Raw genomic sequence first — 23,010 nt, 5'->3', positions numbered from 1 at the left:
CAATATGCATTTATGTTTTCAGATGCATTCAACACGTAAACAAAAGAATGGCGTGTTATGTATTTGGTCTAATATAGTATACCAAAAACCGATAGATATAGATGTATATACATTTGACTCATATATGTATGTTTATTGAATGCAAATGGTGTATATATATATATATATATATATATATATATATATATATATTAATAGCAATAATCTTCATCCGTAAATCCATTCACATAATGCATCATGGTTTCAGTGACAGAGTCAGAGTAAGACATGGCATTCACAGCCGCTCGCTTCTTGGCCTTGGGTTGATGGATAGGGTGATGATAAAGATGATGGTTGTGTCTTTTAGCGGACACAAGCAATGATTTCTTCTTGTTCATATGCTGCACCATTGTTTGTGGTTGTACAAATGATTGGCACTTTTGAATGTAAAGGCGTAATTCTGGAAGTGATATGCGGCGAGCAGGATTGAGACAAAAAATGCGCAATAGTATGCGTTCTAGTTCCTCTGATATACACGGCAATATAGTTCTGAAGAAATGGCGTGGATTGCGAACATAGGCAGCAAACGTCGAGTTCTTGATGGTGGCTTGCTTCCAAGGATTTCTGCCTGCTGTCAGATTGATCAAAATGACACCCAGGCTCCAAATGTCATTTTTCTGTGTGCTGTATCCTTTCAATGGCTGTTGTGGATGCGCATACGTAGGTTGTGCAGCAGTAGCTCCTTGGCACTCTAATCAAGAATATGAGTTTTATTTTATCAATGTGCATCTATCATGCTGTGTGTACCTGGAGAAAAATAAAATGTTGATCCACATCCAAATTCGTTTGATACAGAGTTCAAAGTGGCCAAACCAAAATCAGCCAGTTTTACTTGCAATTGAGGCCCCAGCATAATATTTTCAGGCTTTAGATCACGGTGAGCAATGTTGTTTTGGTGGCAAAAGTGTACAGCGTCAATGATCTGTAAAAAGATGTGTCGAATGGCATCATTGTTACCCACAATGTTGTACTTGTTCTTTGTAATGGCAGCGAATAAATCACCTTCTGCTGTGTATTCAATCACCATGAATGTTTTGTGATTTTCCTGTACCACTTTTTCAAATTTGAGAATGTTGGGATGGCCCGATAGGTAAGCATGGATATCAGACTCTTTGTAGCTAATGTTCATGTGTGTCAATCGTTTGACGGCAACATAGCGGCCACTCAACACATGGACTCCCAAGTAGACAACACCGTAAGCGCCAATGCCGAGGATAGAGATGAGTCTGATTGAACAGTTGTCTATCGTTGTGTTTAATAAGCTTTGTGCTTCCAGTAGTGTCACTTTTTGAGAAGGCATTGGATGTATATATTTATAACGAAATGAGGAAAGAGAAGAAAGAAAGAAGAGGAGAAGCGAGAAGAAACGAGACGGATCTTCTCAATTGCAAGATATTTGATATATCGTAAATTGCATACATATACAACAACAACAACAACAACAACAACAACAACAAATTGATACATCCCCTTAATCTAAACATGAATTTACTTGTTGATGCAACGTCTGATTGCTCAGTGTACGCAGTGGCCATGAAAAACGATCTTCACAAAACCGCTAAATTACCATCTTGCTTTTTTGTCTCCCTCTTTTGTTTTCTGCTTACTCCTTGTCTTTCTCCCTCGGTAATCAAGCGTCATCAGTTCTGTTCAATTGACATCTCCTTGTTTCCATTCTTTTGTTTGTTGTATCCTCCTTCTTGCTCGCATGGTTGATTCAGCTTTTTTTTTTTTTTTTTTTTTTTTTTTTTTTATTTATTATTATTATTATTATATTACTATTTGGTTGAACAAGAAAATCTACTCTGCAATTTCACCATCTTCTAAAGCTTCTTCAATAGCTGTTGTAAATTCTTTCACTTTTTCTGCTTCAGTGAGTTCAGGTATAACAGGCTCTGAGGCTTGTTTGGTTTCAACACCATCATCATGTGTGGTAGTGTCAGTAGTGGTGATAGGTGTCGTAGTAGAGGTGCCAACACTGGGCTCAGCTTCTGATGTGGTGATGGCAGTAGCGGTTGTGTTTTCCGCAGCGGTAGGTTTATCAGCAGTGGCATCAGCACGAGCAGCAGCCGTATCATCAGCATCGGTACTAGATGTAGTATTAGTATTGGTGATGATAGCGGCTGTAGTGGTTGTAGTGGCGGAAGATGGGGAGGAAGTAGATAATGATAATGCGGTCTCTTGAGGAGGTGGGGTAGGAGGTGGTGGTGATTGAGACTTTATTGATTTGACTTCTCCTTCCTCTTCACTGTCTGCGGCTGTTGCGTTGGTAACGACAGGGCTTGAGGCAGCAGCAGCAGCAGCAGCAGCCTTTTCAGGCTCATCTGAATTGCCAATGGCTGTGTTGTTTGTGCTGGATGTCGTATCAGCTTCTGAAGACGGATGTGCTGGTAACTGACTATCAGCTGTGGTGGCTGTGGTTTCAATGTGTTCAGCTTCGACAAGAGGAGCAGTAGCTGAAGGTTCTGACTCACTAATGATTGCGTCAGTAGCAGCAGATGGTGATGTTGATGTGGAAGGCTCTTTTGTTTCAACGGCCTCTGTCATGACTATATCTTCTTGCACTGAGGCTGTATTCTGATCATCAATTACCATGCTCTCCATCACTGTATCTTGTTCCATTTGCTCTACTTTGACGGGCTTGCTCTCTTGCTCAACATTTGGAACTCTGCCGTGTTCATCGTGATTGTCATTACTATTCAATGCAGCGATTTGATCCTCTTCTTCCTGTGACATTTGAATATCCATATCAGATGGTTTATCATCGTTGTAATTTCTCTCGTGCTTGCTCTTCAAATTGCCGCCTGCGCCTTGTGCCTCTCCTTCATCCGAGTCGTAGTATTCGTTTTCAGGCATAATGCGACGATCCCAGTAGTTTTGGCCCATTCTATTGTCTGGATCTTGCTCATCTTCGTCTTCTGACATGTCGTGATCACGAGGCACTTCTTGCATTTGTACACTGGGAGCAAACAGAGTGCGCGATAGATTCTCAAACACTTCAGTCTTGATTTTTTCCAGGTAGTCGGGTGTGTTCATATTTTCCATGTTGCTAGGTCGTACATCCAGCTTGTAATCGGGACCAAAGTACTCGTAATAGTCGTTGTAAGGCATGTCAGGGCCCATTTCTTCGCCAACGACAACACCCGTTTCGTAAGCCCATGTTCTGGCCACGTTTCGCATAGTGTAGCCACCGCCACCCAGCACAAGGGTAGGCAGGTTGAACTTTTTGACAAATTTGACGCAATTGGCATGGCCCTTCATGGAGAGGTTGAAACAGCCGAGCTTGTCTCCGCTCAAGGAATCACCACCACACTGCAAAACAACGGCAGCGGGTCTGTACCATTCCATGACCTTCTCAATGACAGGCTCAAATGTAGATTGATAGCTATCATCGTCAATGCCGTCTCTGAGAGGCACATTGACACTGTAGTATTTGCCTTTTTGCACACCAACATCCTAATGCTATCATAAGTCAACCGCGCCACCATGCGTTGTGTTGCAGTATTCTTACCTTCAATTCACCAGTTCCTGGGAAGAATTCACCATACTTGTGGAAACTAACAGTCATGACGCGATCTGTTGTATAGAAGGCCTCCTCGACACCATCACCGTGATGGACATCAATATCAATGTACAAGACACGAGCATAGTATCGCAGCAACTCAAGGATACCCAAGACAATATCATTGACATAACAAAATCCAGATGCTTCAGACTTCTTTGCGTGATGAAGACCACCAGCCCAGTTGATGGCAATGTCGCACAGCCCGCGATTCAATCTAGCAGCTCCCTCTACATTCAAGATACTGATTAAGACAATATGCATGGAAATGTCCTGACGTGTCTGTCTATACCCATTGATCCACCAGCACTCAATCCACAGTACTCGAATAAACCTTCAAACACAGGCGAATCATCACCCACATTAACTATAGAGTAGGAGTATCAGTAGATGAATCTGAATGCACTTGCATCGCCATGTACTTACATTTGGCTTGATCTTTCTGATACGAATCCATATTTTCAGGAGTGACACGCGATAAGAATTCAATGTAATCGTCTGTATGAAATTGGGTCATCTCCCACTTGTTGGCTGGTTTCGCTCTCTAACAAAAGAAACATGTCTTTGTTTAATCTATTGCTTATATAAACACATTATAACATAGTTACATAGATTTCCATCTTTTTGTACAGTCCATAATTCATTACTAATCCATGGCACATTCTAATTCGATGTGGGCGCATGGGATGACCAGGTCCATAATGGTAATTACCAACGTTGGCTACATGGACATACACACACACATGATTAATTCTCTCTCTCTCTCTCTCTGGTTATCTCATAGCGTATAGATTACCATCATAGAAATAACAAACACGTTTCTTGTCTTCTGCTGCCATTTTTGTATTGTATGTATCTCTAGGTGTGAGGATGAGAAAAAGAAAAGAGAGATATAAAATTTTGATTCTTTAACCCTATTATTGCCAAACATGCGGCTATTCAAACCAGTGAAATCCCTTCCGTTGTTCCTTGCTCTCTCCCACTTTCATCTCTCATCCACTGAAATGCAAGCAAAGAGTTTAGCCGTTGGATTCTAAAAAAAAAAAAAAAAAAAAAAAAAAGCACAAACCATCCGTAACAGATACTTTTGCTTTTCTCATAACATCTTCCTATCTGCTCTAGTAAGCGTTTCAGTTCAGGGTATACATATTCCTCAATGCCATTGTCGAATGTATTTGGGATTTGGTTGGATGCTATGAAGAAGCAAGAAGATGTGATGCATACAGCTGTTATACTACTCTGGTAGCGCTTCTACATTGGCGGACATCAAGTTAGAAGAAAGCTGCTGATAACCTGTCAGGAGGTCAAAGGTGCAAAATAGCTACAGTAACAGAGACATCGCCTTTGATTTGTAGAGATGTGCGCATCATGTATGTATATACAACCGTCTCGATTTATGGGATAGCTTATCAGCATTCCTGCAATGGCACCATTAGCCTACTCCTGTAGTCCAGCATATCTCAAGACACCAGAGAGGCATCATCAGCCATGGCACAAATTTATGATCAACCCCTCCCCAGGGCCGCTATTGACAACATTGAAAGCACTCAAATATGCGCAGGGCTTTGTAATTGAAGCATTGAAGCATTCAGTGGATCATTTCTCTCTCACTTTCTGTGGAGCTTCCAATTCCCAGCTTCAAACGGCAATTAACGCAAATTTAAAGACTTATGCTCACCAACATATCTCATCCTGCGATATTCCTGTTGCATTCAGTCAACACAACAGATGGTTGAAAGTTTTCAATCTCTTGTGTATAATGATGGTGGCACTGATTGGACAGAAGACAATTTAGAGAACACTGATTGCAGAAAATGATGGTGATATTGGATTGAATGTAGGTGATATCATCTGCGCGATAGTTCCTTGGATAGCAAAAACCAACTATACATAGTCAAGGTAGTATCTTCTCAAAACAATAACAAAAAAAAAAAAAAAAAAAAAAGAGACCCAACGTAGCACGTTTTAAAAGAGCAACCTGATTAGAGACGAGTTCTTTAAGAGTAGTAGCGATGCCAAGCGATGCTACTGTGAAACTCGCTGTTCCCTTCTTGTTATTAGCTTCATACACACTGGCTGCCTTCATGGAAAGGCATTCGGGCAGCCAGCCAAAAATGATTAAAACTCAGAATCTACATTGTCGTGTAACACCATATCAATGGTATAAAGATCCAAGCATCCACATCAATAAACGTCAGTCTTTCTTCTTCCTACATATTATAGTGGTTCCTTTATTCCTGAACAATACATGGTGAGGCTCCCTAACTGAATTCTCGAACCCGGAAACCACTAGATATATCAAAGGCTCACACTCGACTACACCAAATCACACATATCGCAAGATCACACATATCGCAAGATCACAAAACATCGCTCCAGCACACAGCTGCAATCACCTACTCGCAAACAGGCCCGAACAACAGAACCAAAAAACTACTTCACGCAGCAAGTAAAATTTATCGCATCCCTTCGAAAGGTTTACACCACAACAAACAGTACCTCGTCTATCACATCATCTTATCACACCACCCCACAGTCCGTTAACATGGCCGATTCCAACACCAAGGAGTTCATCCAATACATGAACCTTGAAAAGGTCAAGTCTATTGACATGCCACGGTATGAATTGCATTCTAGCTTACGTACCTACATCAAAGAATTTGAATTACAGGCAAATTTCGTAGGCATTGAAAACATGGATATCTGTACCGTCCAACTAGGTCGCTTCATGCCTCCCGTCATCAAAAACTGGTTACCTACCTTACCTTCCTCAGTCAGACAAAACTGGGCCAACGTAACTGAACAAATGCTGTTACAATTTGGTCGTCCTGCCGACGAGGAATATCGAGAGTTCAAGTCCAATTTGAAGCGATGTCAACAACCCAAGCAGGAGTCCATCAAACTACATAGTGCTAAATGGAAACATTTGCTAAGTCTGCTGCCGGATAATCATATCTCGGATGCTCATCAAATATCTTTATTTACTCAATCGCTACACGACAGAGGATTACGTGCTACATTAACAGCGTATGTAGAACTCGCTAAGGTCACAACGGTGCAAGAAGTTATCACGAAGGCCATCGATTTTGAACACAAGGCTAGGCTCAATGATAATACTGATGAACAAGCACACTTTTCGGGATCCCACACTCAATCCACGATGGATGACCCAATGGAAGTTGATTATGTTAATAGCTCAAACTCGTACAAAGACAAAAGTACTAAAAGACCATTCAGAAATAGCAAAAAGTCATTCAATTCCAAACCTCGTTCACGATTTCCTCCGGATCCTGTACCTCGATTATACAACAAACAAGGACATCCTGTCTGCGGTCACTGCTTCGGCGAACATCGAAATTACGAATGTCCCACACAGGCATCCTCTGTGCATCAGACAGACACTATTGAACACCCAGAGGATGACTCAGGATTAATGGAATTGGGGTCCCCGGTTCCTCTTAATCACATTCGTGCTACTTCCATGCATGCTATTCGAACCACTCAACATGACAGTTTCACTCCCACAACTAAAATCGTCATTGGAGATCACACTATTCATGCATTATGGGACACAGGTTCTGCTATCACTGCCATGGATTATGACACATGCGTTACACTGCAGTTGACAATAGACAACAATCAGATCATCAGTTACACAGACGTGAACAATCGTACAGCACAAACGATGGGTATTACTAAATTGAATCTTTTTGGTTACGAAACGAAATTTCATGTTATACGCGGTTTGGCTCGTCAGGCTATCATCGGCTGGGATTTCATGTGCAGATTTCAGGTCAATATGAATACTAAACTCAAAATGTTCACACTACAAACTGACAATCATCTTATAAACTTACATTACGAGACCACGGCTACGAGGCGTTGTAACATCCAATTAACCGATTCCCAAGACGCTCGGATACAAGATGGTATTACAAGAGTTCAAAGAATTATTACGCAAAGACTCGGACAAGCCCTCAGTTACTACCAAAATGGAATTCACCATCGACACGGGAGACCATCCTCCCATTTACATTCGACCAAGACATTACCATCCTGACATACAATCGAAGATCGACGCCAAGCTCTCTGAACTGGAACGCAATGGAATTGTCAGCAAAGTCAACTTCACGGATTGGGGCTTCCCAGTAACAGCGGTCCCTAAGCCAAACGGCTCTCTTCGCATATGCGGAAACTACGTCAAACTAAATGCGATCACAAAGACTATCAAGTATCCGTTTATCAACCTCCATCATGCACTGCAGTCTCTGGGCAACGCAAAATATTTTTCAAAAATAGATCTCCTGTCAGGCTATTTTCAAATTCCCATTGCTGCTGCTGACAAGCCCAAGAGTGCCCTGGTAACACCTAACTCTACATATGTTTTTAACACGATGGCCATGGGGATGAAAAATGCCCCAGCACACTTTCAATTATTAATGGATCAGGTACTCGGGGACATGAGATACAGAACTGCTATCGCTTATCAAGACGACACCATACTGTTCTCTGATACCTTTGACAATCATGTGCTCCAGTTACGCAAACTCCTAACGAGACTGAGGGAAGCCAATTTGACCATCAACATTGAAAAGTGCCAATTTGGGCTAAATCAAATCAATTTCTTAGGTTTCATTGTCTCTGATCAGGGTGTCCATGCTGACATGGATAAAGTTACACCTATCACTAATCTACGGGCTCCCACAAATATAAAAGAGGTTGAAAGGTTACTCGGCATGGCAGGAGTGTATTCCAAGTTTATATCCAAGTATCAAGTAATGGTGGAACCAATTCGACGCTTGAAGATCAAAGATGTACCATTCGCTTGGGAATCCGAACAGGAGCACGCGTTTCAAGAACTCAAAAGGTCTCTCGCTGCATTACCTTACTTGAAACAACCCAATTTCAAACTTCCATTCGAGCTTCATTGCGATGCTGCCACCTCAGCAGGCATTGCTGTCATACTCTGCCAACGGTACGATGACACACCTTACCCTCTCTCCTTCGCATCCCGCAGTGTCACCAAGTTTGAAAAAAACTACTCCATCCGTGAATTGGAAGCTTTAGCCATCATCTTTGGGGTTAAGAAATTTAGAATGTATCTTGAATGCAACCAATTTACCGTATTCACTGACCATTCATCCCTCCAGTGGCTTCTTAATACCGATGCGGACAAACAACCCAGACTTTGGCGATGGTGCCTCTTTCTACAGGCTTATGATTTCAAGGTTATATACATACCTGGAAAGGTGAACCATGCTGCGGATACACTATCTCGTGCTGCGATTCATGCAATTGCCTCTCATCATCCGGACATCGATTGGGCCAAGGAACAAAGACTGGATCCCATGTTACGACCATACTTTAACAACACGAATGTCAAGTACTCCAAGCATAAAGTCGTCGATGGCATAATATACAAGGTAGAAAACAAACAGCACAAGACCATAGCCACAGACATGTACATAATGGTACCTAGCCATCTGGTAGCGAATCTGATCAGCAAACATCATGACTCCAAGTTTGCAGGACATGGCGGTATCGCCAAGACCAAGGCTTCCTTGGTAAAAGCGCACTTGTACTGGACCAACATGACTCATGATATCAATGCCTATATTCAGAAGTGTCAAATTTGTCAAAGAATCAAGGGACATGTTGCTACTAAGCATAATATGACCACTACCCATGGAACAGCTCCGTTCATCAAGGTCGCAATCGACTACTTTGGTCCTCTGCCAACGTCAAGCGCGGGACATCAATACGTGTTGGTGGTTATAGACACATTCACAAAATACGTAGAACTATATCCTACCAGGTCTACAGCATCTCAAGAATTGGCTTCCATCATGTACACTCAGTTTATATTGCGACATGGCGTTCCCAACGAGATCATGTGTGATAACGGAAACAGCCTTGGATCACAATTCGCCCAGCAAGTAGCAAGATATGTAGACATCAACATCGTATACACACCGCCGTATCATCCATCATCCAACGGGATAGTGGAACGATTCATGAAAACACTACGAACAATGATTTTATCATACACGGATATCAACCAGATTTCTACAAGATGGAGCAGCAACTTGAGGATAATTCGATTTGTATACAACAATATGTATCACCATTCTATCAAGACGTCCCCATTTGAGTTGGTCCACGGGCGCACAGCACGCACACCATTATCAACGATAATACCAGAGAAATTACCGGATTCATACAATGAACAAGACACCCCGGAATCACACTTCGCGAAACAGTTACAAATCAAGCTTCAAGTTACATTTGAACATGTACACAAACATTTGGAGAAAATATATGATAATCAAAAACTAACACCACAATTTGAAATCAATGACAAAGTATACATTTTCAACAATCGTATTTCCACTCGCAACAATCCAAGAAAACTACAAGTAGATTGGATAGGTCCTTGCACAATACAGAAGGTCCTGTCCACCACAAGATACGATGTAATCAATGATGCCACAGGTCAAAAACACAAAAACACCCATGTGTCTTTTCTGAAACCATCTCACTGATCAACTTCTACCTATCATCAAGCTTTTTCCTATATTAGGTTTTTTAACGCGATTTTCATTCATACATTTATATCATAGTCCTTATTTAAATTCTATATCTTATCACAGCGGTGGGATGTCGTGTAACACCATATCAATGGTATAAAGATCCAAGCATCCACATCAATAAACGTCAGTCTTTCTTCTTCCTACATATTATAGTGGTTCCTTTATTCCTGAACAATACAACATACTGATGAAGATTGGATGAGTCTTGACTTTTTCGACTTGAATCGAGCGATTTTACGATATTCGACTATGTAAATAGTCATAATCACTCGATACTTCCTTATGCTTTTTAATAGTACTTTTCAAGGCGCTTCCAATGGTGCCAAGTAAAATAGATGTTTTGATTGAACTTACTGAGCAATTTCAGAAAATATGAAATAACGTTTTTGGCCAGAATGCCGAAAATTTGCATATGATAACCTCTCAAACGTGGTTTCAGGGGTTGCCTTGGATCGATAGGAACATTTTGATCTAATACATACCATAGTAAAAGTCTTTGCTTTCAAGGTGAAAAACGCGATCGTTTGATTTTCGTTGAAAACCATGAGGTACCCCTCATGCTTTTTGGTCGATTTTTGGCCATGTTTTTTGGATCCCCAAAAAAGTTGAGCAAAGGTGTCAGCAAGTTAATGCTAGATAAGAGGGACTGTTTGGTGCTATTCTGGCTGTCTGAAACGGCTTATATCTCGAGAAAACAATGCTCAAAAGCAGCTAAATTACGCTGCGACTTGCATGCTTTTGAACAGTAAGAAGCAATCAAGTATGTATGTATGTGTGTATCCTACTTAATTTCATGCAAGTAAGCATCCTGGTAGGCGAGGTGGGTGTAGGCAGACCTTGAGTTACTTGGATACACTCAGAACAACTCATATACACATTGAGCTGCTCAAATGGCAGTGTGTGGTAGCTCAACTGGCAGCTCAAGGTAGCACCCAATCAATCTGGGTAGGCTTAAAGTAAATAGCGGTAGACTTGAGCAGGCCTGGGTATGTCCAGTCTTAACTAGTCTAGCATCTGTTGAACGATACCGTTCACAATAGCGATATGTCATACCTCATAAAAACATACGTGATTTTAAACCGCTCAATCTCTCATAGAGCAAACGCTTGAAATGCATCAGATTAACTCTATGTTTATTTCTTGCAATATTGTGCCAGTAGCTTGTTGGGTTCACCGTCTTTGCGATCTTTTCCCAAGGATATCAACTTGAGCATTGCATTCTTGAAGTCTTCAAAGAACCGATCTTGAGCCTCAGCGTACAGTTTCGTGTATTGCAGGAAAGGTTCTTGCAGCATGACCATGTCTGTAGGCAACATCATCAATTCATGCGTCTCTTCATCTTCAAATTGTCTAGGGCCATCCCACTTTTTTTCCTTCCATGTGCGCTCTAGCAGCATCTTGTAGAAATTGTTGGTAAATTCAGTTTGGTTTGGTGTCCATGGCCCGTCGAAGCCTTGATGGCTCTTGTGGCATTCACCTACTGCATGGGCGCCCATCAATGCCACTGTGTCTTGCACCGACATGCCCAAGCGATCAAGAAAGACATCAATGACGTGATTCTTGCCTAGCGAGCCATCAGGTAGACGGTTACGAGATGGTATGCTGTCCTTGTCGTTGGTGTCGTATCGGCCGCCTTCCCAAGGAATGTGAGGACCGCCCATTTGCTCCACTGCAACGCAACCACCAAGACTGAATGTAATGCGAGGTTTGTTAAGTATACAGTGTAGTCTCATACACTACATAGACTGTAGTACTCACGTATATAGATCTGCGTATGTGATCCAGGGGTGCTTTTCATGAACAGGCTCCAATGCGTTTCTGGCATTTTCCAGGCCCTTATTAGCAGGATCCGAGTATTGCTCCTCAAAGCGCATTGTACCACCCTGACTTCCTCCATTGTTTTGATGTCGATCATAAGTAGCACACGAATGCCATGTCAAACGAATCCTACCAGCCTATAATTAGTCATCTACTCTATTTACAGCCATCTCGCAGCATCAAATGCTTACATGGATGGCCCAAATGTGCCTTTATCGTATCGTTCCGTTGGAATGGCAGCAATGATATCTCTTCTCACGGCGCTGTAATCGCCAGCTTTACTCGTCATGGTTCTGATCAAAATAGCCAAACTCTTCTTATACATTGAACAAGAAGGAAACCACTCAAAATCGCATCAAGACACCCGAGTTTTATACTGAAATCCCATGTAAAACCAATGTTGATGTGTCTGATTATTGTAACATTTACCCAATCACATGGCTGTTTGTCCTGTCCTGTGTACTTTAGCCTCACCTATTATACTCTCAACGGAAGATCTACACAAAACTGGTTTCTCAACGTGAAACAAGCGTCCTCATCTTTACAGGCGTAGAGAGAAGCAGCCAGCTAGCCCGTGTATTCCTGCATGAGTGCACTTCAAATACACATTGCATGCCGGACCGGCAGGGGAGAAAGAGTAACACGATTTAAGTGATACTCTAATTTTGTTACAACTACAGTATCTTTACCCTTTTCCAGCTGTTTTGCCTCTATTGAATACATCATGAGCTTAGACGATGATCTCTCACTATCATTTGCATCGAGTATGGGCATTGGGAATATACAAGACGAGTATCTAGACCGCTCCAACTTATACACAGACTTGGACCAGCTTGAAAAATCAGTCGATGCAGAATTTGAAGAATACATGAACAGAGCACGCTCATTTCCATTCAAGCAAGACAACAAGCCATTAGACAATGTCTCTGTTCATTCCGACTATGAGATAGTGGGGGACAATCCAGCGAATCAAGATGTTGATCAAGAGGACATGGATGATGGCGATAATGATTCCTGGCAGCGTTATTTAGCAAACAGACATTCAGACGAGCATTATATTCCACTGGGAGGTCCAAGCTTCTCAAAAAGTCATAGTCGGTCAACGTCTCCAGGTGAATACTTTGGCGCTCGTTCTTTGCCATTTGATTATGATTGGCAAAAACAGACTGACGAAGAGGAAGAGCAGGAGGAGGAGGAGGAGGAGGAGGAGGAGGAGCAAATTGACAATAATACACATGTGAGTAGTATGGATTATGCTGCCTGTACAAATCAACTAAAATCCACATGCTAGTCATCATATAGAAGCAGCAGCAGGAGTCGACAGAAAACCGCCATCCAAACATCATTGGATTCAAGATTTGTAAGTAAAGCCCAATTGTCATTCAACAGAAAACTGATCAACCCCCCCCCCCCCTCCCCTATAGATAAGCCTGCCGAAATCCTTGGGCATCTACCCCAAATACGAGCTGCCCGACATAGAATTACACCACCCATATACCCAGAAGCAGACGTATTCAAACGGGTTCTCTGTTTCGTCCACCCGTCAACAATGCTCACCCAGAGAACAACAGCAACGACAACGGCAACGAGAGCTGCAACAGCAACTCCAGAATGCACAATCAGACAACAGCGACTACCATCAGAAAAGGGCTCCGTCATCATCAAACACCAGCACCGAATCCTCTTCCCATGCTCCTTTATCATTATACGCTATCGAACCCGCCTCTCCTCTTCAGTTTCTCTGCGAAATATCACCGAAAACCATCTACGCCAAAGTGATTCATTTGAAAATAGAAAACACCAGTTCGACATCTGTGAGGAACTTTTCATTATTTTCAGCCAAAAACATGCTTGATTTTGAGATGAGTGAAGGTTTGGTTTTGGAGCATGAGGTAGTAGAGATCAAGATCAAGATTCAATCCAGCGCTTTGGTTCAGTATCAGCGACAGCATTATCTCAAAGATGATTATCCACCCTTGTCTGACAAAATTCTGGTGCTGATAGATCATCGACATGTAAACGAGTTGGATGTACAGATCGATTTCATAGCGCTGGAAGATCCAGATCCAGAAGAAGTGCAGCAAGAGACGGATGCAACTGAGGAACTAGATAAAGAACGACAGCAACATGTGAATGAGCATAACCTTTTGTTATCCCATCGACCCAAATGCCGATTCTGTGCACTAGAAAAGGGCTACCCACTGTATAACCTGTAGTAAATAAATTCTAGTGTTTGCGAGAGTGTGTGTGTGTGTTTGTGTGTGCGATTTTATTGATTTTGACAGTTGAAGTGTAGTGATAATAAACGAGAAAAACAGATAGACAGTATAGTTGATCTACCAAGATGACTTCTTAACACCTGGAAGTTCACCATTCAAGGCCTTTAAACGGAACTGAAATCTACACAACTTGAATTCACGGAGCACACCACTGCCATGACCAGTGGCGACACAACGGTTGTGAATGTATGTAGGTGAAGAGTTTCTAGGCATGGCATTGAGTTGAAGTTGTGCTTGATGGCGCACACGAGCAGGTAATGTCTCATTGCGAGTGATGTATCTGAATGCTTGACGAGTAATTTCGTTGTTGGCAACTGCTTGACGAGCGTTGATATCACGGAGTACACGGCACCTCATTGTGGTTGTATTGTATATGTGTAGGGTTGGAGTGGTAAGGCAAGAAAAGAAAAAAGCAGGTTGATGGGAGCCTGTTGCAATTAGAAAAGGGTAGGGGTTGAAATTCAATTGTAGGTCCAAGGGATCCCGCAAAAGGGTCACACTGTGGATCAATTAGAATAGAAGCTTGCAAGACGGCAGCTCAGTTGAATGATGGGTCAGAGGTATACATACAACGCAGCATCCCTATTGTTGACTCAATTCAGCCCTGGCTTATGACTAGAGACCATGATCAACTTGATCAAACGAGTGCCAATGTCCATGGCCATGTCTGAGTTTGGGTAGCCTATATTCTACTAGAGACTTGGTCGTTTCTCATTCGAAATCTACCCTTTTTGTGGACATACAGAGGCTCACCGTACACTCCTGGACGCTGCACCTGTATCTGCCATACATCTGCAATGGAGTGCCATGCTTCTATTGTCTAGAAATGAGCATAATCTGTCGGTGACGTACCAAGAGGTGGCTTACAAGGCAGGATTCGGCACTCCGCGTATCCAATGTAGACACCAAATGGGCTCACATCACTTTTTTCTTGTATTCTTTACACACTTTATACATCATCATGGATCCTAAAGAAACAACCAGTGGATTCGGAAAAAACCCCAGACCTCCCAAGGTAAATACCATTTGGATGCGAGGCATATCTTTATACTTACGCTTCAATCTACTTGACAGGTCAAGAACAAGAGTGCCGCACCCGTTCAAATCACGGCTGAACAGATCCTTCGTGAAGCTCATGACCGTCGTCTTGAGCCCACACACAACATCCCACAGCAAAAGATTGCCGATTTAGAAGAACTATCAGAGTTTAGACAGCGTAAACGCAAGGAATTCGAGGACAATATCCGAAAGAATCGATTGAATATAAGTAATTGGATTAAATATGCCAACTGGGAAGAGAGTCAAATGGAATTTCAGCGTGCTCGTTCAGTGTTTGAGCGTGCTCTGGATGTTGAATGGAGAAACAATGCCTTGTGGTTACGCTACATTGATATGGAACTGAAGAATAAGAGTGTCAACCATGCCCGTAACTTGCTTGACCGTGCCACCACCTTGCTGCCTCGTGTTGATCAGTTTTGGTACAAGTACACCTACATGGAAGAGACGTTGGGCGATGTACCCAAGGCTCGCAACGTGTTTGAGCGCTGGATGAAGTGGGAGCCAACAGAGAATGCCTGGATGGCGTACATCAAGATGGAACTGCGTTACAACGAAAAGCAACGTGCTCGTGCCATTTATGAACGATTTGTCAGTATTCACCCTGAGCCTGCTAACTGGATCAAATGGGCCAAATTTGAAGAAGAACACAACAACCTCAACAAGTGCAGAGAAATCTATACAGCTGGTTTAGAGTATTTGGGAGAGGAAAAGATTGATCAAAAACTGCTGGTTGCATTTGCTAAATTTGAGATCAAGGCCAAAGAGGTAGAGTCCTTAACTGAAACTAAAGGCTGAAGGATGTGTTGCTAACCAACAACGCTTGTCTGTCTAGTTTGAAAGAGCTCGTGTTATTTTCAAGTACGGTTTAGACCGTCTTCCCAAGTCAAAATCACAATCCTTATACAACCAATACACCAATTTCGAAAAGCAATACGGTGATAAAGCAGGCATCGAGGATGTAGTCATTGGCAAAAGACGCGTGCAGTACGAGCAAGAGATTGAGGAGAGTCCAAAGAACTACGACATTTGGTTCGACTATGCAAAGCTGGAGGAATCAGCAGGTGATCCCACTCGCGTGCGTGAAGTGTATGAAAGAGCCATTGCGCAGGTGCCACCAGCAGAGGAAAAGCGATTCTGGAGACGATACATCTACCTCTGGATCAACTATGCGCTTTACGAAGAACTGGAGAGCCAAGATATAGAACGCACACGACAAATCTACGAACAATGCATCCAACTGATACCACACAAAAAGTTCACATTTGCAAAGATCTGGTTAATGTACGCACAATTCGAAATTAGACAAATGCAAGTGGGACAAGCAAGAAAGCTGCTGGGAAGAGCCATTGGCATGTGTCCCAAGAATAAGCTCTTTAAGGGATACATTGATTTGGAATTCCAGTTGAGAGAATTTGACCGCTGCCGTACAATTTACACTAAATACCTAGAATACGATTCCTCCAATTGCTCAGCCTGGATCCAGTTTGCAGAATTAGAAAAGAATGTGTTGGATGAAGTGGAGAGATGTCGTGCCATCTTTGAACTCGCTGTGTCTCAAGAGAACCTCAATATGCCTGAATTGTTGTGGAAAGCATACATTGATTTCGAAATTGGAGAGGAGGAATACGACAAGACAAGAGACCTATATTATCGCCTGTTGGAGCGCACAGAGCATGTCAAGGTGTATATCAGTTTTGCACAATTCGAGTTGTCTATACCTTATGAAGGAGGTAATGAACAAGGTGTGGTTCGTGCTCGCAAGATCTTTGAAGGTGCTTATAGCAAGATGAAGGAGAAGGAACTCAAGGAGGAGGTAGGTTTTATTGGTGGAGGCTTTCTAGGGAGAGAAGCATACTGACATGGTACCGGATGTACAGCGTGTCTTGTTACTTGAAGCATGGAAAGACTTTGAAGAAAACTATGGCGATGATACAACAAGAGAGATTGTCAAGAAGAAGATGCCCAAGGTGGTCAAGAAGAGAAGAAGAGCTGCCGATTCAACTGAGGACAACATTATTTGGGAGGAATACTTTGACTACATCTTTGCAGATGATGAAGTACAAAACCGCTCACTTAAATTCTTGCAAATGGCACAAGCCTGGCAAAAGGTAAGTTCAGTTATACTGCATTTCAGAGTGTGTGGCGTGACTAACACTGGGATCTGTATTATTCTAGAAAAAGGAGCAAGGTGGCGAAGAAAATAGTAATGAAGCCTGATCCATGTGTTTATAATAAAATGTCTATAGTGTGTTTCTTGACAAATGACTTGCTTTCAATGCATTGCATTTTACGGATAGATAATGAGCTTTATTATCTTTAGACTGTGCATTCCGCTACAATCTACTGTCGCTTACTGCATTATTACTGGATTTTTTTTTTTTTTTTTAGCAAAAAAGACATCTTGAGCAGATCCAATGGCCTTGAAAACAGCCTTCACTTTGCTGATGAAACCTTTAGGTAATCCTAATGTCAACAAGGAAAAGAGGACAGTTTTGCTGTCAGAGTAAGGAGGATAACGAGCAATCATGACGCTCTCTAAACCAGAGGATTTGATCATTGTCGTACGTTCATGCGTGAAAGTCTCAAAGGACTTGATCCCATGATAAGATCCCATGCCACTGGGTCCTACACCGCCAAAAGGTAGAGCAAGCTCTTGCACTTGCATCAATAAATCGTTGACAACGACGCCTCCAGATTGAGTTTGGTTTAAAACTAGCCAGTTGCATTAGGATACTCATACTACTCACGTTGTCACCATGGTACTTACTCTTGTTTCTTGTAGCGTTATCATCTGTGAAGATGTACAGTGCTAGAGGTGTGTCCTTGGAGTTGACAATGCGAATAGCTGCATCCATGTCTTCTACGGGTACAATGGGAAGAATGGGGCCAAAGATTTCTTGTTCCATGAGAGGATGTCCTGAAGGTGCCACTGGACCTACTACAGTAGGAGCAATGTAAAGGTCTTTTCGGTCTGTCTTTCCACCCACCACGATTTGCTTGGGATCAACATCATCAAGGAGCTTTTGAAGCGCATCAAATCGACGTTCATTGATCATTCTGCAGTAGGAATCCGACCTCTGAGGATCATCTCCAAACCTTGTTTGGATTGTCTTTCGACAGGCATCCATGAATTCATTCATTTGATGTTTGGAAATCAAGACGTAATCTGGAGCAACACAGATCTATACTACATTATGAGCACACTCTTTGTTTGTAATACAAATGTAGGCATCAAACTCACTTGTCCTCCGTTAAAACATTTCGCCCACATCACCCGACTAGCTGCAGTTTGGATGTTGGCATCAGGGGCAATGATAACTGGGCTATGAGTAATAGATGAGTGGACATGCAGTGCTTTGCCACTGAAGAAACAACTTACGATTTGCCACCCAATTCCAACGTAACAGGCGTCAAGTGTTTAGCTGCTGCTGCCATGACAATCTTGCCTACTGCACCGTTGCCTGTATAGAAAATGTGGTTGAATGGCTCAGCTGGTGTACAATTTGGATGAGTATGAGAAACAGTAAATAGAGTATAGTAATCGCTAAATACCCAATAAAGCTGTAGTCTCCTCTACAGCGCCTTGTACTACAGAAACAGAACGTGGATCAAGGTATTTGGGCACCATTTTAGCAATGTATTCTGCTGTATGACTAGCCACCTCAGATGGCTACAAACCGTATCATCATGAATATGATTTCCCTTTAGATGCGTGTGTATTGTAAATTGTTTATACCTTGATCACAGCACAATTGCCTGCAGCAATAGCACCAACAAGCGGCAAGAGAAGTAAATGAATCTATTATATCGTTCAATAGGCGATAAGTAAACAAAGCACCGCGTAACGCTGCATTGTGCGAGCAATACAAACAGGATAATTCCAGGCTCCAATGATCAACACGACGCCTTTTGGCTCCTTACGAATGGTGCATTTGTCCAGTGCATTGACCTTGTATTGCGGCTTGACCGTTTTTGTCTTGGTCAGCTTATCAAGGTTCTATATATATATATATATATACGTTAGAAAAGGGCTGCTCTCCATTTTAGGGCTATACATTTACTTACTGCAAGCATGTACTCAATCTCACCAACGACAGGTGCAATTTCACCAGAGATGATTTCAATTTTGTGCTTGTGCAAATCCTTCCCAACCGCATCAATAATGTCTTGCTGATTCTCGTTGAACAATTTCAAGAAGCTTTTCAATTGCTGTCTTCTGTATTCCTTGTCCTTGGTAAGACCTTTGATAGTAAATAGGGGCTCAATGGATTGCCAACATTGAATGCACAGAAGAGATCATCGTTTTTACCTGTTTGAAATGTCTCTCTCAAGGAATTTACAATTGAAGGAATTTCAGCTTTATCTGTATACATGATTATTTAAAATTGAAAAAAAAAGAAGAAAAAAGAGAGATGCTAAATTAGCATTGTGCTGCATTTATAAGAATAAGCTTTTTTCTTATGTGTGAATTTCAAGTCATTTTCAACTTTTCACTCTCTCCTGCATTTCAGGTAGTACAGAAAAGACATCTTGAATGGCCTTTGGTTGTTCTGTATTTACGTTGGGTTTCTATAGTCACCGCCATCACCGCCAAACAGTCATTCAATTCATAAAGCCTTTACTGCTCAAATGTGGACGAGATTCAACTTTTGTTGAAAATCGACAGTTGCTCAGTGCAGGCGGCCTCAGAACTGGAACTCCTTAAATTACAACAATTTGAATATCTCAGATGTTCTTGATGAAAATTGGATCGACAGGTGAGGTTGGAGTCGAGTACAATGCCATTTTCCTTTCAATGATGCTGGAGTCAACGTGGTGTAGTGCTGAATCCAATGACGTTCCAGATAGCCAGATCATGCTAAATCATGGAATCAGGCGAAGGATATTCCGTGCTACCAGTGGGGGTCCAATGTGTCACTTTGCGGCCAGTCAATTGTTCCATAGAAGAAACATCAGTGAACGATGTTTGCTTCTTCTTTGTTTTCTCTTTTCCAAATTATAGAAATATGCCATCCAAAGGATTGAACTTGTTGATTGTAGCTGCTGGTCTCGGCGTTAATTTGTACGGTTTGTATGGCGTAAAGTTTGGCTTGCCCATCGTGGGATATGGTGGTCATTTCCAAGTAAGTCGATGTAGTAAAGCAAGGTGCTGTACTCGTTGTTAAGCCTTGCTGCTATGTAGTTCTTGACAATTGTGGGGCTTTTGGTGGCTACATTATCCTCTATTGTTAGAATCGTCAATTTGTTGACAGGCACATTGAGACGTAAGTTTGACCACTGTTTATGTGTGCGTGTGTGTAGAGATGTCTGTGCGCTAAGTTAAGCTGTGATGTTTTAGCTGTTTACGAGGCATTAACAGCCATTGCCACGCCTGTAAGTACATACCAACTGATTTAGAGAATGTCGGTTACTGACGACACATCAAAAATGTAGGTAGAGGGATTGATCAGTGCTCTTTACTGGCCTATTGTATTATACGACAAGAAGATGTTGGTGCCCGATGACACCATCTTTGATTTACCTTTGGCTTTGGACGTCAGTTTGCATCTCATCCCTACCATTGTCTGCTGGGTTGACTTTATGGTATTCAATACTGGATATAAGCGATCTCCTATCCACATCTTGGCCATCTACGCCTTTACCATGATCTATTTTGTGTGGGTCAACATTTGCTATGAGCATAATGGTTATTGGCCATATCCTTTGTTGGGTATGTTCAAGAACGACGCACAAAGAGGCGCCTTCTTCTTGGGCTGTGGTTGGTTTTGCTCTCTTTTATACAAGATCAGTAAGTGTATAGTCGAATTTGTTTGGTATGAATGATGTGCTCATCTTTGCTTTCTTGTACAGTTGCTAAAGGACATTCCATGATTCATCCTGGCGATAAGAAGGAAACTGTGCAGGATCTCAAAAATAAAAAGAGTCTGTAAATTTCTTTCTTTGCGAAGCAGGAGATATAGTAGAAAAATTAATGCAAATCAATAAAGCCAGCTCTAGGTGTGGCGAAAACAGTTGTGTATCAAGTCGAATGTAGTAATTTATGACTCTGGAAACAGATATACTGTACTGTACAGTGTATAGTCTGCAGGCCTACCAAAAGCCTCACCATGAGGTCAGAAAACAATCGACAATCACTAATTCCAAAAGTAACTAAAGAGTTTGATGAACTACCTCATTGAGAAGCTTACCAGCTTACAAAAATTGGCATACAACTATACCAAATTCTCATTAGAGGGCTAAAGCCACATGGGATGTTACTAGATACAAGTTGCTTACTGTCATGTTCTGCATCAAAAATCTCTTTTGTAAAGTCGAAAATTATTAGATGCATACTATCTATTGCGTCTCAATGTCCACCATGACTTACAACCGCTACTACCTCATTAATAAGCTGTATCATTGTGCTATGATACTGCGACACAACAGTGCCACTCAATCTCATGTTTCCAGCTGAATATTTGGACATAATAGCATACTCTGAACCCAGATTAATGCGTATAATGTCTTTACGGCTTTGTATCATGACGGAAATGCGCCTATTGACAAGCAAATGCCCAAAACACAGCCAAACTTGACAGCTTTTGAAGCTTCATATCTTGACATGTAAGCCTTTCTGAGCTACCGGAATGACGCCAAACAACTGTACTTGAGTAGCAGCAACTTTCTGACACTTTTGCTCAACTTTTTGGGGATCCAAAAAACATGGCCAAAAATCGACCAAAAAGCCTGAGGGGTACCTCATGGTTTTCAACCAAAAAAAAAAAAAAAAAGTTTTCAACGAAAATCAAACGATCGTGTTTTTCACCTTGAAAGCGAAGACTTTTACTATGGTATGTATTAGATCAAAATGCTCCTATCGATCCAAGGCAACCCCTGAAACCACGTTTGAGAGGTTATCATATGCAAATTTTCGACATTCTGGCCAAAAACGTTGTTTCATATTTTCTGAAATTGCTCAGTAAGTTCAATCAAAACATCTATTTTACTTGGTACCATTGGGAGCGTCATAAAATGTACTCCAAGAATGTATTAGGAAGCATAGGTTGATCATCACGGCTTATATAGTCGAATCTTACAAAACAGATGAAAGAGGTTGAAAAAACACGCAATCTGGCCAATCTTGAACAGAAAAAATGTACTGAGGTTAAATTAATTTTGGCAGCGGCCTCGCTGCTGCTGGCTGACCCAAAGGCCGTTTCGAGGATGTGACAATGATGATTGGGATGCTGATTAATGAGGTTCACCAGCCTGGCTTACCATCAAAATATACATATGCAATCGCAGCTTTCTAATCATGATTTTCAGCATTTCAACATGGCATGTAAGCAGTACGTGTTTCATTGATTCATGAAAAAAAGACTATTGGCACTGTCTGACAACCTATGTCGGCATGTGATGAGGATATTTTGGAAGAGAGCTCTCAATTCATTTGGACATGGATGGTATGCTGGCTGATCTAGGTTAATTTTTATGTCAGTTCATGATGATATATAGTAGTAAAGCGTTTATCCATTGTCAAGGGTATAGAAAAAGAGTGTCGATTAGTGAAAGATATAAGACTGTAAAAAAAAAATCAATGCGATATCAACGGTATAAAACGTGTGAATGATGTATATGTAAAATAAAAGATGGTTGCAATATCAACGAAGTTTCTCCTTCATCA

The 23,010-nt window shown here is 41.7% G+C and overlaps 9 protein-coding genes across 9 annotated transcripts; 4 read left to right on the top strand and 5 right to left on the bottom strand.

The window, feature by feature from the left end:
- Window positions 1-191: 191 nt before the first annotated feature.
- On the bottom strand, window positions 192-1,339 carry ATC70_005113 (uncharacterized protein; the record flags this gene model as incomplete). Its single annotated transcript, XM_064824411.1, has 2 exons — window positions 192-730; window positions 787-1,339. The coding sequence occupies 2 exons, from the start codon at window positions 1,337-1,339 to the stop codon at window positions 192-194; spliced, it is 1,092 nt and encodes a 363-aa protein (XP_064677347.1).
- A 500-nt stretch (window positions 1,340-1,839) lies between these two features.
- On the bottom strand, window positions 1,840-4,440 carry ATC70_005112 (uncharacterized protein; the record flags this gene model as incomplete). The annotated part of the gene is made up of 6 exons (XM_064824410.1): window positions 1,840-3,495; window positions 3,551-3,831; window positions 3,894-3,968; window positions 4,028-4,145; window positions 4,210-4,322; window positions 4,398-4,440. 6 exons carry the CDS (start codon window positions 4,438-4,440, stop codon window positions 1,840-1,842), a joined length of 2,286 nt encoding a protein of 761 aa, XP_064677346.1.
- A 1,706-nt stretch (window positions 4,441-6,146) lies between these two features.
- On the top strand, window positions 6,147-10,143 carry ATC70_005111 (uncharacterized protein; the record flags this gene model as incomplete). Its single annotated transcript, XM_064824409.1, has 2 exons — window positions 6,147-7,530; window positions 7,583-10,143. 2 exons carry the CDS (start codon window positions 6,147-6,149, stop codon window positions 10,141-10,143), a joined length of 3,945 nt encoding a protein of 1,314 aa, XP_064677345.1.
- A 1,181-nt stretch (window positions 10,144-11,324) lies between these two features.
- YCK2_3 (Palmitoylated plasma membrane-bound casein kinase) lies at window positions 11,325-12,298 on the bottom strand (the record flags this gene model as incomplete). The annotated part of the gene is made up of 3 exons (XM_064824408.1): window positions 11,325-11,880; window positions 11,950-12,138; window positions 12,201-12,298. 3 exons carry the CDS (start codon window positions 12,296-12,298, stop codon window positions 11,325-11,327), a joined length of 843 nt encoding a protein of 280 aa, XP_064677344.1.
- A 435-nt stretch (window positions 12,299-12,733) lies between these two features.
- FAR11_1 (Factor arrest protein 11) lies at window positions 12,734-14,225 on the top strand (the record flags this gene model as incomplete). The annotated part of the gene is made up of 3 exons (XM_064824407.1): window positions 12,734-13,246; window positions 13,301-13,369; window positions 13,434-14,225. 3 exons carry the CDS (start codon window positions 12,734-12,736, stop codon window positions 14,223-14,225), a joined length of 1,374 nt encoding a protein of 457 aa, XP_064677343.1.
- Window positions 14,226-14,345: 120 nt separating this feature from the next.
- ATC70_005108 (uncharacterized protein) lies at window positions 14,346-14,645 on the bottom strand (the record flags this gene model as incomplete). Its single annotated transcript, XM_064824406.1, has 1 exon — window positions 14,346-14,645. The coding sequence occupies one exon, from the start codon at window positions 14,643-14,645 to the stop codon at window positions 14,346-14,348; it is 300 nt and encodes a 99-aa protein (XP_064677342.1).
- Window positions 14,646-15,249: 604 nt separating this feature from the next.
- CKB2_2 (casein kinase 2 regulatory subunit) lies at window positions 15,250-17,564 on the top strand (the record flags this gene model as incomplete). Its single annotated transcript, XM_064824405.1, has 5 exons — window positions 15,250-15,303; window positions 15,363-16,112; window positions 16,180-17,160; window positions 17,225-17,455; window positions 17,523-17,564. The coding sequence occupies 5 exons, from the start codon at window positions 15,250-15,252 to the stop codon at window positions 17,562-17,564; spliced, it is 2,058 nt and encodes a 685-aa protein (XP_064677341.1).
- Window positions 17,565-17,697: 133 nt separating this feature from the next.
- On the bottom strand, window positions 17,698-19,720 carry ATC70_005106 (uncharacterized protein; the record flags this gene model as incomplete). The annotated part of the gene is made up of 9 exons (XM_064824404.1): window positions 17,698-18,059; window positions 18,115-18,529; window positions 18,589-18,670; window positions 18,727-18,838; window positions 18,900-19,017; window positions 19,084-19,146; window positions 19,219-19,344; window positions 19,413-19,588; window positions 19,657-19,720. The coding sequence occupies 9 exons, from the start codon at window positions 19,718-19,720 to the stop codon at window positions 17,698-17,700; spliced, it is 1,518 nt and encodes a 505-aa protein (XP_064677340.1).
- Window positions 19,721-20,353: 633 nt separating this feature from the next.
- ATC70_005105 (uncharacterized protein) lies at window positions 20,354-21,277 on the top strand (the record flags this gene model as incomplete). The annotated part of the gene is made up of 5 exons (XM_064824403.1): window positions 20,354-20,470; window positions 20,530-20,611; window positions 20,686-20,720; window positions 20,781-21,135; window positions 21,198-21,277. 5 exons carry the CDS (start codon window positions 20,354-20,356, stop codon window positions 21,275-21,277), a joined length of 669 nt encoding a protein of 222 aa, XP_064677339.1.
- Between the last annotated feature and the right edge of the window lie 1,733 nt (window positions 21,278-23,010).

This window comes from Mucor velutinosus (genome assembly GCF_035048745.1).
Source record: "Mucor velutinosus strain NIH1002 chromosome Unknown tig00001542, whole genome shotgun sequence".
Taxonomy (NCBI): domain Eukaryota; kingdom Fungi; phylum Mucoromycota; class Mucoromycetes; order Mucorales; family Mucoraceae; genus Mucor; species Mucor velutinosus.
This window is presented reverse-complemented; position numbering and strand designations above follow the sequence as displayed.